Here is a 15970-nt window from a genome sequence, read left to right on the forward strand (position 1 = left end):
TGAGGTTACAATTATAACTAGTAGTTAGTTAGGTGTCTGCAGTTGTCCTGAGGGTACAATTATAACTAGTAGTAAGTTAGATAGGTGTCTGCAGTTGTCCTGAGGTTACAATTATAACTAGTAGTTAGTTAGGTGTCTGCAGTTGTCCTGAGGTGACAGGTGTAAGACCCTTCGCTACTTCAGGGTCACTTTATGAGCTAATGATTCAAGATGTGTAAATCCGGTAGTTTTTCTCCAATAAGGAAATGATCTTTAAAGCTTGCCTTCGAGTGTAGCTCTGCTGGTACATGCCTGCAGTCAGCACTCAGGAGGGAGCGGCAGGTGGATCAGGAGTTCATGGTCATGCTTGGCTACACACCACTTTTGAAGCCAGCTTGAGCTGCATAAGATTCTGATTTTAAAAAAAATTCAACATCAGTCCCATTCCAATTGGACTTGGTGGTCTCCTGTTAGCTCTGTCCCACCGTCTCAATGGGTAAACTCACTCCTCACGGTCCTGACTTCCTTGCTCATGATCTCCCTCCTTTTGCACCTCATCAGGACCTTGGGAGCTCAGTCCGGTGCTCCTATGTGGGGCTCTGTCATTTTCTCCATCCAATGCCAGGTGAAGGTTCTATGGTGATATGCAAGATATTCATGACCGGACGCTCTGAATGTGGCTGATGGTGGAGGAGGACTGAGAAACCAAGGACAATGGCAATGCACATGAACTCTACAGCATGGACGGGCTCACTGTGAGCCTTGTCAGTTTGGTTGCTCACCTTCCTGGACTTAGGGGGAGCTGGGAGGACCTTGGACTTAACATAGTGAAGGGAACCCTGATGGCTCTTTGTCTTGGAGAGGGGTGGAGTGGGGGTATGGGTGGAAGGGAGGGGAGGGAAGGGGGAGGAGGAGGGGAGGAAATGGAAATCTTTAATAAAAGAAATGAGAAAAAAAATTCAACAAATAAATAGAAAACCCAAACAAACAACATGCTTGCCTGCACAGCTTATATACAGGGTCATCTCAGTTTTTACCTTTTGTCCTAAAGTTCGAATTAAAAGTAATCAGTCACGGAAAAACCAAACAGCAGCAGCAACAGACTCTCAAGCTTGGCCAGCGGGGGCTAGCTCTAATCTAGGGAGGGCTCACTGTAGTTCAGGGATGGCTCGCTCTAGTTCTGGGCTCAGATATGAAACAGACCCTAGTTCCAGACCATCAGGACAGCCTTTGGGTTTGCTGCTCCTGCAGGTCAGTTGTGCAGAGCCTTTATCGTACCCCAAAGACTATGACTGCAGCTCCTTCCCACCTCACTGCGAGCCACGCCGTTTCAGCCGTCTGTTGCCTGAGTTCAGGACATTTGCTGACCCTGGAGGGGTTGTGGAGTCACTATATAGCCAGCATTATCACACAGTTTAAACATCAAAGTCTTGAAAATGAAACCATATGGAGTGGTGAGAATTATTTTTACCAAAAAACAGTAACACCTGTAAATGAAGACTCTGCTTTGGCTTCCTGCCCACCTAGACCCGAATAATCACACAAAACTATATTAATTACAACAGTGCTTGGCAGATTGCTCAGGCATTGCTAGCTAGCTCCTAAATGAACCCCTTTTTATTAATCTGTGCATCATCACAAGCCTGTAGTTTACCAGAAAGTTTCTAGCATCTTTCTCCTTTGGCAGCTACATGGCGTTTGCCTGACTCTGCTTTCTTTCTCCCTGCATTCAGGTTAGTTTTCCCACCTAGCTCTATTCTGCCCTGTCATAGGCCAAAGAAGCTTTTTTATTAGCCAATGGTAATAAAATACATTCAAAGCATACAGAGTGGAATCCCACGTCAAAGTTTCATGTCTCAGGTTTGTCTGTTTGTGTTTAACTAGCATATGTTGCTGTTGGGTGTAGGTGGACATTTCCTGTCCCGACTGCCAGGGCACAGATAACACTCTGAGGCTTAATATTAAGTACAAATGCTTGACCAATAGCTCAGGCTTATCACTAACTAGCTCTTACATTTTAAGTTAACCCATATTCCTTATTTATGCTCTTCCATGTGGCTGTATCTTTACTAGCATAGCACGTTCATCTTCTGCTGCCTCTGCATCCGGCTCATGCCTCCCCTGACTCCACTCTTCTCCTTCCCATCACTCTCAGTTTGGCTTCCCAGCCAAACTTTATCCTGTTCACCTATTTGATGGAGGAGAGTTATCTGTCTATGTTTCTTTCATTGGTTAATTAATAAAGAAAACTGCCTTGGCCCTTTAAGAACAGAAAATTAGGTAGGTGGAGTAGACAGAACAGAATTGTGGGAACAAGGAAGTAGAGTTAGGAAGACGCTTCAGGCAGTCTCCATAAGGAGTCTCCATGCTTCTCCTCTCCGAGATGGACGCAGGTTAAGATCTCTCCTGGTAAGGCACACCTCGTGGTGCTACCCAGATTACTAAATATGGGTTAAAGGAAGATGTGAGAATTAGCCTATAAGAGGCTACAGATAATGGGCCAGGCAGTGTTTTAAAAGAATACAGTTTCCGTGTAATTATTTCGGGTGTAAAGCTAGCCAGCGGCGGGTGGCGGGACGCAGCCCCGCCGTTTCACACTACAGATTGGCGCCCAACATGGGGCTGGGCCAGGCAGTGTTTTAAAAGAATACAGTTTCCGTGTAATTATTTCGGGTGTAAAGCTAGCCAGCGGCGGGTGGCGGGACGCAGCCCCGCCGTTTCACACTACACCTATTGGCCAGTCAGCTTGTTTATTAAACCAATCACAGAGTAAAGGAATATTCCGCAATAGCTGGGAGTCCTTTTCCTAGTCCTTGGCACATGGTAGGTATGAGATAAATATCCTTATAATTGATAAAAAGAAAAAAACAAGGATAGAGTGGGGCAGGGAGGAAAAGGGTTCAGAGGTGGATTGCCTTCTGTGCGAACAAATGTTCTGTTCTAGTTATGATTTGTTCTCAGTTATGATTTGTTTGTTTTATTGATTATTTTATTTTCAGACAGAGTCTTACCATGTGCCCCAGGCTGTCCTGAAACTGTCCATGGAGCCGAGGCTGGCCTCTAACCTGCAGGATCGCTGTGGCACCGTTACCTTTAGGACGGCCACTAGTGTGTATTTGTGTGCCATGGGGTTGCTGGGCTGTGAACACAGACAGACTGTGGATGGCATTTGAGTGTCTCGTCTTTCTAAAGCTGAGCAAAGGAGAAAGTGACTCGGAGAGCAGGCTATCTAGCCAGCCAGTGGGTGTGTTGTGGTCTTTACCTTGCCATTTACAAAGTTCATGGCTGAGAATTGTGCTTACATCACTATGGAAAATATATTTCATCATCTCAAATAAAGTGAAAATTTTTCTAGCTTAGTTTGAAGGCCAGTTTTCAGCTATAACAACCATCCCCACTTAAGAGTTACCAAAAAGGAAAAAAAGAAAAATGTTGCCACATGTCTAAATATGTGTAAGATTTTGTGTTGAATGGCGTTTGTGGCTCTCCTACACTGCACAGTGGACGGTCCTGACTGGGACTGGCACACGCTGTGAGTTGGGCCACAATTCTTCCAAGGAACACCCCATAGGCAGTAGCTGGTTGTGACGATGGGCTCCATATAATTCCACTAGGATTGAGTTGATACAGAACCATGGCTCTTCTTTACCACCAGGCATTCCAAAGAGGACATTCTTAATCAGATAAACTGTCAAAAGTCAAAGGCTTCAGAAACAGCCAGTATCTTCATCCAAGGTTAGCGTTAAATGAGGTGGTGGCCGCTGGAGGCCCAACAGTAACTGCTTCCAGATCTGTCCGAGCATCGTTAAGGGGAACCCCAAGTTGAACATCTTTGAAGGATCAGCGTTTGAGGATGCTATTGTGTTGTGTTGTTTGTTTCATAAGTCTCGATTAGATTCCTTTTAATGGGAAAATGCATTAGTTGACTTTTTAGGGACTCGGGAACACCCTAGAGCCCTCACCTCCCACCGTTCATGTCTAAAATGGCAAGCAGTGTACTGCTTCCAGAGAAAAGCCTTTAGGATAATGCTTATTTCCTAGGATAAATGCTTATTTTTCTCCATTCTGTCCACCAAAGCCAACCGTTTCTGGGTTGCTTGGTTTCTGATACCTTGGACTCAGCCTAACGTAGCAGGGAGTGACCAGGAAATCAAAGCAATTGGGCAGTGTCCGGGTGTCTCCACAGTCTGTCAGCACGCCTCCTCTGGCTACAGACAGGGCTTTTTATGGAGATTTTTGTTGTAATTTCAGAAGGTGGCCACAGTTTTCTTGGCTCCGTAACAGTTCGCACATCTGGAATGTGTTCCTGTGAAGATGTTGGCTGGGAGCTGTGCCTTGTGGCCTGGAATTGCCTCTGACAGAGAGGCGGCCGCAGAGGACAATCCTCGCTAGTGGGCCTACCCCAGCACTTTCTGTGGGAGGCCACTGAGTTGTTCGCTGTGGCTCTGGAGACTCAGCACAGAAGCCATACATCTCAGCCTGGAATTATTTTCCAAATGGCATTCGGTGCAGTTAGTTCCATCTTCAGTTTCTGCCGGGGCAGTCACAGCTCAGGAATATTTAACAAGCCTGGCGCTAGACTATCTAACAGGTTCTACAATTGTTTTATTTGACTTAAAATGGTGTAGGGATGTGTCTCAAACCGACGCTCCTGCCTCCGTGCCCCATCGCTGAGAGGACAGACCATGGATGACCCATGGCACAGCACACTGTGACGTAGCACTTGTAGCTGGGGGACCAGCATTTGGCAGATGACACCAGCAGTCTGTTAGCCCTTGGCATGCCAGTGTTGGAGTCTACCATGCTGAAATGGGGACGACTGTCTTAGCTGGAAACTGACCTTCAGACCAAGATAGAGTTTTTTACTCTATTTGAAATTATGGAGTACATTTTCTATAGTGATGTAAGTACATGCTTGTCCCTGACTTTTCCCTCACAATGATTAGTAGGGAAAAAGCTAGGATTTTGAGGTAGTTGATAATTTTTCCCCCTCTTTTCAGTATCTTAGATAAAATTTTCACTTTCATGAGAAAGTGTGATATAAACTCAGGAAATGCACAGCCGTGCAAAGCTGTGTGCTTCGATGTATGCGGCTGTATTAGCCTCGCAAGGGCATCCTTGAATCTGCTCACTCTGTATGGCCCGGAGTCCACGCTGGGAAGTGTGCCTCTCACAGAAGCCCCAGGAAGGAGTTCAACCACTGCCCTCCCCATTCTGTGGGTTCTGATATTTGTTGGGCGGACCCGTGAAGGAGGCTTTGCTTGGTGGCTGGTGCTCACCGGTCTGTGTTTCATCTGCCTAAGGGGTTTTACTGCTTTGGCAAATATGATAATTATTTGTGTAATGCAGCAGGTCGACTCTCAAACCTGTGTTGGCTGGGCATGGTGGTGCATGCCTGCAACCCCAGCACTCTGCTGTCAGAGGCAGGAGGATTGCAATGAGTTGATGGCCATGTCGGGCTCTAGAGTGAGACTGTTTCAGAATAGTAGTGGCGGCAGCAGCAGCACCTCCTGACATTGGGAGAGGTAGAGAAAAAGTTCATTGGATACCAAAGAAATGTTTTGTCTCTGATTTTGGAGGATCGTTCCTTAGAAAGACAGAGCTAATTTGACACAAAGTTCCCTTCCTTAAAAAAAGAAAGAAATGAGGAAGAAATACTTATTTATATGGCTCTTTCCTCTAGCTAAGAACATTTTTGGGTTCCTTAGGTGGGTTTTGTTATATCCATTTAATTCTGAAATTCACAGTGCATTCTGTGGTTTAAGCAAAAGTTATAAAAAGTCTATTATCATCCGCCTTGTTGCATTTATTTTGAATTACTTTAGCTCAGGGGTAGAGAAGCTTTAGTGACCACAATCACTAGCAACATTCTTTGATTCCTGATTTTATTGTGTATTATATAATGTCCACCTTCCTTGATTCTGGTCCGGAACATTATATAGTGTCAACATGATGGCAAAAAGTCACCTTTGATTTTCAAGTAAATAAGAAGTCATAGAAAATACAGCACTTTACCATTAAACATTATAGATGACAGAAATACCTTTACTAAACACGGAGTTAAGGTCTTTAAATAAAGTGTGTACATTTCGTAAAAAAAAAAGATCTATTTTTAATTTTTTGTGTGTGTGTGGACATGAGTGTAAGTTCCCTCTGAAGCCCTGGAGCCGTGAGCCACCTGACATGTATGGATGCTGGGAGCTGAACCCAGGTCCTTTGTGATGGAGCCCATGCTGTCTGCTGAGCCACTGGGGGGGATTCCTTAGGCTTAATAAAGGCCCTCAGAGGTGCATCCAGTGGGGAAGTCAGCTTTTCCTCCCCCAGTTTCTTCTCAGTCCTGTCATCAACTCTGTGTCCTGCAGCCTTGCATGAAAAGGTTCTAGAGGGAGAAAACTCAAGGCAAGAAGCAGTGGCTGTCTGTGCTCCAAGAATAAAAGCATCAATAAGTGAAAGTCACTGTGAAGATAAACAGACATGGAATGTCCATTAAATTCTTGGGGCCTTAACACAGGGTGTAATGGTCTGTCCTGTCCTTTTAGGAGACAAGCCCTGCCTACTCCCCCGTGTACCCAGACAAGCAGATCTTCCTTTGGCCTTCCCCTTCTGGCCTAAGCTCTCTTTTCCTTTCCGACTCTCTCCCAAAGAGGTAGCTGCTGCTGTGACTCCTCTCCCCCCCTCTCCCTCTCTCTCTCTGGCTCTCTCTGCTCTTTCCCCTTCTCCCCTTACCCTCTCTCCTCTTCCTTTCCATAACCCACTAAATAAATATCCAACCTCACTCTGCATGGCATGCCTATCCATGTCTCTGTCTCTCACCCATTATGTGGCTCCCGCCTAGGACCAGCTGCCTTCAGAGACCTGCCATGTGGTCTCATGGTGTGCCCATCCATCTCAGTCTCTCACCCACCATATGGCTCCCTGCTTGGGACCCGGCTGCCTCAGTGGCCCGCTATGGTCTTGGTACCTGCTGCCTGCTGCCGCTCTCTGCTAGTCTCTCTTCTCCCCTTCCCTCCTTTCCCTTTCCCCCCCATAACCCACTAAATAAATATCCAACCTCACTCTTCATGGCATGCCTATCCATTTGTCTCTCACTTTCAGTGGCTGTGGCTCCTCCTAGGACCTGGCTGCCTTCGTGGTCTGCCATGGTCTCATGGCCTGTTGCCTCCACTTAGGGACCTTTTTTTTTTTTTTTACTTTTTTTGTTTTTACCATTACATGGGGACATCCTGTTGCTCACTGTGTGTGAGATAGATCTGCTGTGGTGTTCCTGCGTGTGTGTGACTTGAACAGCCTGCTGGGGTCAGCTGCCCTCCTTTAAAGGCTTCTGGAGCCCCAAAGCACAGGACAGTGAAGGACCGCACCTCACTGTCAATTCTGGAGGCTGTGTGGTTCTTTTCTCTTTGATGTGTGATGAAATATTGGATGAAAGCTCCTTCAGGTTGGGGAGATCTATTCTGTCTCCCTTTGAGGGTGCAGGCATGATGGCAGGGATGGCCAGGTGCACAAGGATGCTGAGGCATCTGGCCACATCACACCTGTAGGCAGGAAGCAAAGAGGGATGAACACCTGTTCCTTTTTGTTAATTCTGAAACCCTAGTCCATGAGGTGGTTCTGTTCTCATTTGGGTAGGTCTTCCTTCCCCAGTTAAACTTCCTGGAAACACTCTCAAGGGCACACCTAGAGGTGTGTTGCCATGGTGACTCTAAATCTAATCAAGTTGGCAGTCAGGAAGCTTCTACCTTCTTCACTTAGAATGGTGCCTGAAGGAATGGCTTCCCAGGGGCATGTAGACTGCAGAGGGAAGACCGGCCTTGTCCTCCAGCAAACAGGAAGATGTAGGAAACAGATCTTAGTCTGGTTTATATAGAGTGTCAAAGACACCCAGAAGTTCCCACGGAAAGCTAGGATCCAGAAGCCGTTGTCAGCCAGCAGCCAGAGTGATGGTAATGCTCTCACAATGAGCTGGTAAGGAGAGGAAAGCAGGCTGAAGAGAGAAGGGATGTTCCTTCCCGAGTTTCCTGTGCCAGTGCCACACAGGGAGCAGGAATCCGAGGGAAGCACTGAGTGGCTTAGTCGGTTGAGGTCAGGCTGGAGGAGATGTAGTGACTGCCAGGCCAGAGTGTGCAACAGAGCAAGAGAAGCCACTACAGATGGGGAGAGGGGGCGTGGGAGGGGGGGGGAAGCCCAATACCGGGAGCCAGGGCAAGCCCCTAGCTACTGGGAACAGAATAACCAGAGTATTCAGAGAGAGAGACAGGAAAGGCAGGAACCTGATGTCACAGTATTGGGGAGGAGCACGTGGGATTCTGAGTAGCAGGACTTACGATAAGCTTTGGGGAAGAGTCGGGGACCAGTGAAGCAGGCACCTGGACATGGCTGGGGTTAATAGACAGAGAAGTGAAGTGCTTGCTCATGGCCTGTGAGCTGTGTATCTGCAGCCAGTCATGAACTTTTCCCATTGAGTAAACTTTCATTTATTATATTGAGTTAGTGTGTGTGTGTGTGTGTGTGTGTGTGTGTGTGTGTACGGGTCATGTGCATGACACAGCACATGTGTGTAGGAGTCGGTTTTTCTCTCCCGTCTACATCCCAGGGATTAAGCTCAGGTTCTCAGGCTTGTCTTCAAGGGTTTTCACCACTAAGCCATCTCCTTGGCCTGTAAATATAAATGTGTATATATACATTGATGCATGCACATATACATACATGTATATATACATATATATGCAACTGGTTTGCTTTAGTTTTTTATTCATCTATTGTGTGTGCGCTTGCATGCCACAGCACGTATGTGGAAGTCAGAAGACAACTTTCAGGAGTCAGGTTTCTCCTTCTACCAAGTCCATACCAGGGCTTGAACTCAGGTCTTCAGGCTTAATGACCAACTCTTTCACCTACTGACCTAGCTCCTCCGCTGCCCAGTTGGCGTGTGTCTAATGTGTACAGCTTGGTGGGCTCTGGGATGAGGCGACATCTCCGCACTGTGTGCGGGAGCCTCATGATCACTTTACTGCTAATAAAAAGCAAATTTATTACTGTTCCTGGGACCTTTGCGACTTTCCCTCAGAAAACACTGATTTGGTGTAAAATCATTTTTCTCACGTTTTTTACTTCAGATATACTTGCATTTAGCTTGTCAACATTCTTTAGTTGTGTTTTTAAAAATGACGACATCTCTCCTCTTCCAGGGTAGTATACTCCGGAAAATCCTTCTGAATCGGTACTTCAAAGGTGACCATGGGGTTGGCGCCAACGGACCCCTGTCAGGGGCCTATGCGAAGACCGCACAAGTGGGAGGTACGTTCTCATTCCCCGGTTAGGGTTTAAGGGCAGTGCTACTCTCCTGTCTGACTTAGGTGACACAAATGTGAAATATTCACTTAAAACACCAGGAGAACTTCTGTGTATTTTGTGGTTCCTGAACCCACAGGGTGAGCGCCATGGTGAATTTTTGCCTTTTAACTCTGGGTAGTTTGTTTCGGTTTTGTCTCACACACATTAGGGCAAAATTTGTAGAGTATTTTTTATAAAGGTTTATTTATTTTTATCTTATACATATGTGTGAGTGCCTGCATGTGTGTCTGCACACCATGTAGTGATGGGGTGAGCAGGCCTGCTTCTTCACAGCTAGCTTAGCCCTGGAAATAATAACTTGGAAACTGTATTCATTTAAACACTGTCTGGCCCATTAGTTCCAGCCTATTATTGGCTAATTCTCACATATTGATTAACCCATTTCTAATAATCTGTGTAGCATCATGAGGTGGTGGCTTACCGGGAAGATTCTAACCTACGTCCATCTCGGGCCCGAGCTTCATGGAGTCTGCCTGTCTCTGCTTTCTTCCTCCCACAATTCTGTTCTGTCTTCCCCGCCTACCTGTATTCTGACCTATCAGGCCAAGCAGTTTATTAATTAACCAATGAAAGCAACAGATAGATAGAAGACCCTCCTACATCAACACCACATATATGCTTGGTGACTGTTGGATTCCTTGGAACTGGGGTTACAGATGGTTGTGAGCCACCATGTGGGTGCTGGAGTCAAACCTAGGTCCTCAGCAAGAGCAGCCAGTGCTTGCAACTGCTGAGCCCTCTCTGCGGTTCTTTCTAGAGTGTTTTAAGAAAAAGCACTTAGTGACACCGAGTTACACATTGGACATCTCTTTACGATTTCCATCTTTATACACTTTTTGTTTTTGAGCTGAACTTTCCCGTGGCCCATGTTGTTATGGCTTAAGAACTTGGAAATGCTGTCTACTGCTGAACGGTGTCTGTGATGAAGGTCGTTTGCTGGTTTTACTTTCTTGTTGCTTCCCCCAACCACAGGAGGCTTCTCTGGGCAGGATGCAGATAAGATGGGGATTTCCATGTCTGATATCCAGTGTCTGCTGGACAAGGAAGGAGCATCCGAGCTTGTCATTGATGTCATCGTCAACACCAAGAATGACAGGATCTTTTCCGAAGGCATTTTGCTGGGCATCGCCTTGCTGGAGGGAGGAAACACGCAAAACCAGGTGCCGCCTGTCGTTTCCAGTTTTTAAAAGAATGTTTTTGGTTTTGAGGACTTCACAGAGTGGATTTTGTTCACATTTCCCCTCTACAGTCCTCTAACTCTTCCCTTACCCACCCCACCTCCCTACTCTCCCCCAACTTTGTGTCTTTTCTGCTACCATCACAATAAACTTTGGGTGCCAGTTTTTGCTGCCCAGGTACCCAAGTGTAGATACCCATCTTCTAGAGCATGGTTGCCCTTCCAGGAGCCCCCCCCCCCCTCTTGTAGAAAACTGATTCTCCCTGCCCAGAAGCCAGGACACACCTGCAGATTCCCAGCCAGGGCTGATAGTTACCAAGCTCCTTCTCTCTCTATGGTGGAATATTCGCTGGCTTGATCATGTGCAGGCAGCCATAGCTGTTGTGAGTTTGTGCATGCTGCCATCCTGGTTTTGCTCTGGTCTTCCCTGACCTCTGGCTCTTCCAGTATTTCCAGTTTCTTACTCACTTGTTAAAGAAACCAAGGCAAAGCCATTCTTTTAGCTTCTCCTTGCTGGCACAAACAAAACACCTCACAAATCACATTTCCTTCATAAATTTATTTGATTTGCTATAGAAATGATAGGGATTTTTCTCTTTCTCTAAATAGAACATCCCTTGAAGCTCACTCTGTAGCAGGAGCCACGGTGGTGGTGGGGAGCCATGCTCACGTGCTCCAAGGTGGCGCTGGGCACTGTGCTCACATGCTCCACGGTGGTACTAGGCACGCTGTGCTCACGTGCTCCACGGTGGCAGCTGTGCTAATTTGCTCCACAGTGGCACTAGGCACGCTGTGCTCACATGCCCACCAAGGATGTGACCCTGTCTAGCCAGCACTCCTGTCCCTTGGAGACCTCGGCCAGGTTTCCCTTGGATCCTCTGCACCCAACAGTGTGCTCCATGAGCCTGAGCTCTGGAAACTTCCCAGAGAGCACTTGTGAGTTTCCTGGCTCATTGCTCTGTAACCCAATCTCCCTATATTTTCTGAAGCCATGGAGGCGATGCATAGCTCCAACTGGCTAGAAATTTCCCCTGAAGGACAGGCAGAAGCCCTGTCAGATTTTGCTTTAATTTGTCACCAGGTGTTTCTAGCAGATTTCCCTGGACCACAGAGGGTCGTCCCAGGGCATTGCCCTTCATCCTCTTATGGATGCTGGCCATGCCAGCTAGCTCCAGGAGAACTGCAGGCTCTGCATTTAAATGCCAGCTCATTGCTTCCTAGACCCAACCTTTGGTCTTTATTTGCCTCATGTTTCTGTGGCATTGATCACTGGGAACATCTTCGTTCTTCTGGAACCTTTACTACCTGGATTCTGAACCCGGGCTCCCTTACCCCCTCTACCACCACCTCCAGGTTCTCTTCTCCAGCCTATGTGAGGGCTCCTCTTCTCCCCAAGACTGGCACCATGGCTTCTGGCTGTCTGACTGAAAACTAGAAGTCACTTTTGACTGTGACTGGTCACCCTGTCTCCTGGCTGGTTATCCCTTGGTGACAAACCTGAGTGATATCTCTTCTCCCTAACACTTCAGTCCCTGCTTCTCAAACCATCGTTGCAACTCCTTGCCTTTGATTCTGCTGTGACCTTGTTTCCCAGCTCCGTTCTGCCTTCTCTCTAACATTCCCTTGTCTCCAGTGACTTTTTATAACCCTGTGTCACACCCTGGTTCAGATGTCTCTTCCCAGTAACATCAGACTCCCTGTTGAGCTCGTGAGTTTCTTCCTAGGCTCCGGCTTTCTCTCTCATTCTCATGAGCTTCTTCCTGATGAATTCTCCATAGGTTCCTGCTCGCTCGCGCTCTCTCTCTCTCTCTCTCATTCTGTCCCTGCTCTTCCTCTTTGCAGCCCCCCAGGTACACCAAGTCACTTTTCGCGCTGCTCCCTTCTCTTGGAGGACTCAGCTCAATGCCTTCTCAGAACTGACTGCTGGTTGCTATGTGACCTCGCTGTGACCTCCAGGTGCTCTGGGGAGTGTTTCTATCACTTCACAGTGACTTTCCAGGTGTGCCCCAGATTCCACCTAGTAAATTAAACATCCCTGGAGGTTTGGAACGGATCTTCATTGCTGTGTGTTTGTGTTTGGAACTCTGGTGCCCAGTAACTCTTCAGTGGTGGGTGTGTTTATGAGAGACTGGTCATGATGAAGCCTCGTCTTCCAAATGGGCATGTGACACCAGCTTCCTGGAGCCTGACTGCAATTGTCTCTCACTGGGTGCTTTCTCTGTGTCTCTTTGTTTTATTGTCGGTCTTATATTATATCTCTCCAGTAATTTTCATCATTTTCTAATGTGTGTAGCCTGTTTTTTTATTTTCATAGTCCTTTATAGCCTTTGAATACATACCCCCCACACACACCACACCATACACTTCACACATACACATCTCACACACACCACATACACACCACACACACACACCACACACACATCACACACACACACCACACACACACTACACACACATACAGATCACCACACACACACACCACACCACACATACATACACATCACACACACATCACCACACACACACACACACACATCACAGAACACACACACAACACACACACATCACACAACACACACATACACATACATCACACACCACACATACTCTGATTAGTGATACAGATCTGTAATCCCAACTACTCAGGAGGCTGTGGCCAGAGGACCAGAAGTTCAAGGGAAACTTGAGCTATGGAGCAGGCTCAAGGCTGGTCTGGACAACTTAACGAAATCAGGTCCCAAATTTTAAAAGAAAGGAGAACCAGGAATGTAGTGTGCGTAGCATTTCTGAAGCCATCAGTTCAATCTCTCGTGCAGAAAAGAGAAAGAAGACAAAAGTCACACACCTCTGTTGAAAAAACACATTACTACAAATCTGTGCACAAATCCCTCTTGTGGGCTAAGAAAACCTCACTCTAGGCTCTGCTGTTTAGGTTCTGATTTAGGGACATCATGGTGCCAAGATGTCAGCCGTGTGCTGTGACTTGAAGATGGCTAGATCAGACCAGCTGAATCTGACCCCCCTTTAGTGACACGTCCCCACTGTGTTAGAACTGTTTGTTGCTATGACGAGACACAAGGTCCAAAGCAGCTTCTAGCAGCAAGAGCTTGTTTTGTTTATGGCTCCTGAGCAAGAGTTTTTACTAGCTGGGGAGGCAGGGAAGCAGGCGGCTGGAGCAGGAAACCGAGAGACCACATCTCCATCCTCACAAAGGAGACAGAGAGTAAACTGGAAGTGTACCACATACATGCATGGAAGCCAGAAGAGGAACTTGAATCCCCTGAAGCTAAAGTTACAGAGGATTATGAACTTCTGTGTGGGTGCTGAGAACTAGGTCCTCTGTAAGAGCAACAAGTACTCCTAACCACTGACCTATTTCTCCTGCCCTGTGTTAATATTCTTAATTTCACTTCCCTGTTCGTGGGTTATCTCAACTGCCCTGTTCCAGTTACTCTGGACCAGGGTGAATCCCATCCTAACTTCATGAGACTACCTGCACCGGCTATGCTTGGCCAGGTGTGGATTCGTGGAGGCAGATAGAAGAAATTATAACTTCAAACACTCACAATAAGAGGAATAAAAGGTAGCAATTGTGGGTCACACTTGTTATCCTAGCACTCTGAAGGTTGAACCAGGAGGATTGCTTGATCCTGTCCTGGGTCGTTGGGTAAGACCGTCTCAAAAAGAAAAAGGAAATAAAATGTCACACAAAGGCTATTGAGTTTTAGGAACCATTCTTACATACCTTAATTTAGCTAATCCTTATATATATTAATTACAGCCTGTGATTAATATATACTACCCTAGATTACCAAAAAAGAAGCAGGCAAATCTCAGCCCCATGGTTACTTAGAGACAGAGCTGACATTTGTGTTCATGTTGCCCGGCTCCAGATTCTATAGCCTCTAGTCACAATGAATATCTCCTTCCCAGAGATAACCTTCTATATTCTTAGCTCCAGCAAGTGACAGTGGCTGACCACCATACGTGAGCCTTTGTTTTTCCCAGTGGGATAGCTACATAAAAATGTCACCTGAGGAGTCTCCATGAGGACTGGCCTGGACGAAGCTTGCCCGTGGATGTGTCTGTGGGGATTGTCTTGATTGTACTTGTTCAGTGGGAGAACCCGTGAACTGTGGGTGATACCATTCCCTAGGCTGGGGATCCTGAGCCATGCATGAGGAGAGAAGGCAGGCTGAGCACAAGCGGACTTGCATTCATTACTGATTGTGGATGTGCTCGCTCCAATTTCCTTAAGCTCCTGCATCTGCGATGTCCTTGCCATGGTTGACTTTCACCTAGAACTGTGTGCAAATGAGTCCTGTTTCCCCAAGTTGTCTTTGACAGAGTGATCTATCACAGCAACTGGAAAGGAAGCTGATACACTAGTCTCTACTACATCGCTTCGCCTCCTTCCTCCATTCCTCCCATTTTCTTCTCCTCCATGGGGCAGATTCTTCCTTTCTAACGCTATTTATCCTTTGCTTTTGGCTCCTGCAAAGAGCCTTGAGAGTTCCCTCTGGCACTCCTTGTTGTCCATAATGTTGTGTCTTTGAGTAGATGCTATGCCGTCTGATTAACCCGTGGAATACACTTTGGTCATCACCTAACCCAACGCTATTCCGTAGAGCCCAGGTATCCTTTATAGAAACGATCTACACCCAGTGCTACAGCCTGGGGGTTAACCCCTCTGCGTCACAAAAATCTTATTATTCAATCCACACCGTATGCACGAAATGAGAACTCTACTCATCACAGGGGCTGAGGGTATCCGTAAGAGGGTAGGTGTGAATGGACCCCTGACTGAAAAGCTTTGTCTTCATAGAGCTGGGACATGACTGGGACTTTCTCACTAATGTGTTACAGCTTCCCTGCACCTTCTAGCCACGCTATATTACAAAGATTAGAGCTCAAACATCAGCTTAATTTGTGGGACCATAAAGGTCTGAGGATGCTGCATTTATCCTGCAAGCCATCAGCTTGACTGTCTCAGTGTAGTTGCCATGGTTACCGTGAGCTTTTTTTTGGTCCTGCTCCTGTAAAGAGGTTGCTAGCCCTCTCCTTAGGAGTGTCCCCTAACAGACATGAAATTGACACCGCAGGCTGTGTAGATGCTGCACATGTGAGAAGCTGTGACCGGCATAAGTGTCACCCGGAGTTTAGAGTCTTCTAGAGTAGGGCCTGGCTCCAGGCATTCCTCCTGAAAAGATGTCAGCAGCTGTCAGATCCCCCTGCCTGCCTGTTCAGCTTCTATCTGGGGATGTGGCTGGTTCCGCTTGATCATGTACATCTTTGCGGAGTACATTCCCGCCTCCTTCTGCTACCCATTCTTCTGGGTTCTTCCATAAAGTCACTAAGCAGTGACTAGTGACCACAACTTGTACTTCCCTATCTCCTAGGTACGTCTTACCGCACTGTTGACCTTGAATCCTTCCTGCATCATTATTGGTGATAAACTAG

General features: G+C 46.8%; 1 protein-coding gene across 1 annotated transcript in view; it reads left to right on the forward strand.

Moving 5' to 3' along the window:
- Window positions 1-15970, forward strand: part of Itpr2 (inositol 1,4,5-trisphosphate receptor type 2) — a 391594-nt gene that overhangs the window by 248952 nt on the left and 126672 nt on the right. The window contains 2 exon segments of the mRNA XM_038317812.2: window positions 9165-9273; window positions 10303-10490. Of these exon segments, the coding sequence (XP_038173740.1) occupies window positions 9165-9273; window positions 10303-10490 (297 nt within the window).

Source organism: Arvicola amphibius, chromosome 2 (assembly GCF_903992535.2).
Source record: "Arvicola amphibius chromosome 2, mArvAmp1.2, whole genome shotgun sequence".
NCBI classification, from domain to species: domain Eukaryota; kingdom Metazoa; phylum Chordata; class Mammalia; order Rodentia; family Cricetidae; genus Arvicola; species Arvicola amphibius.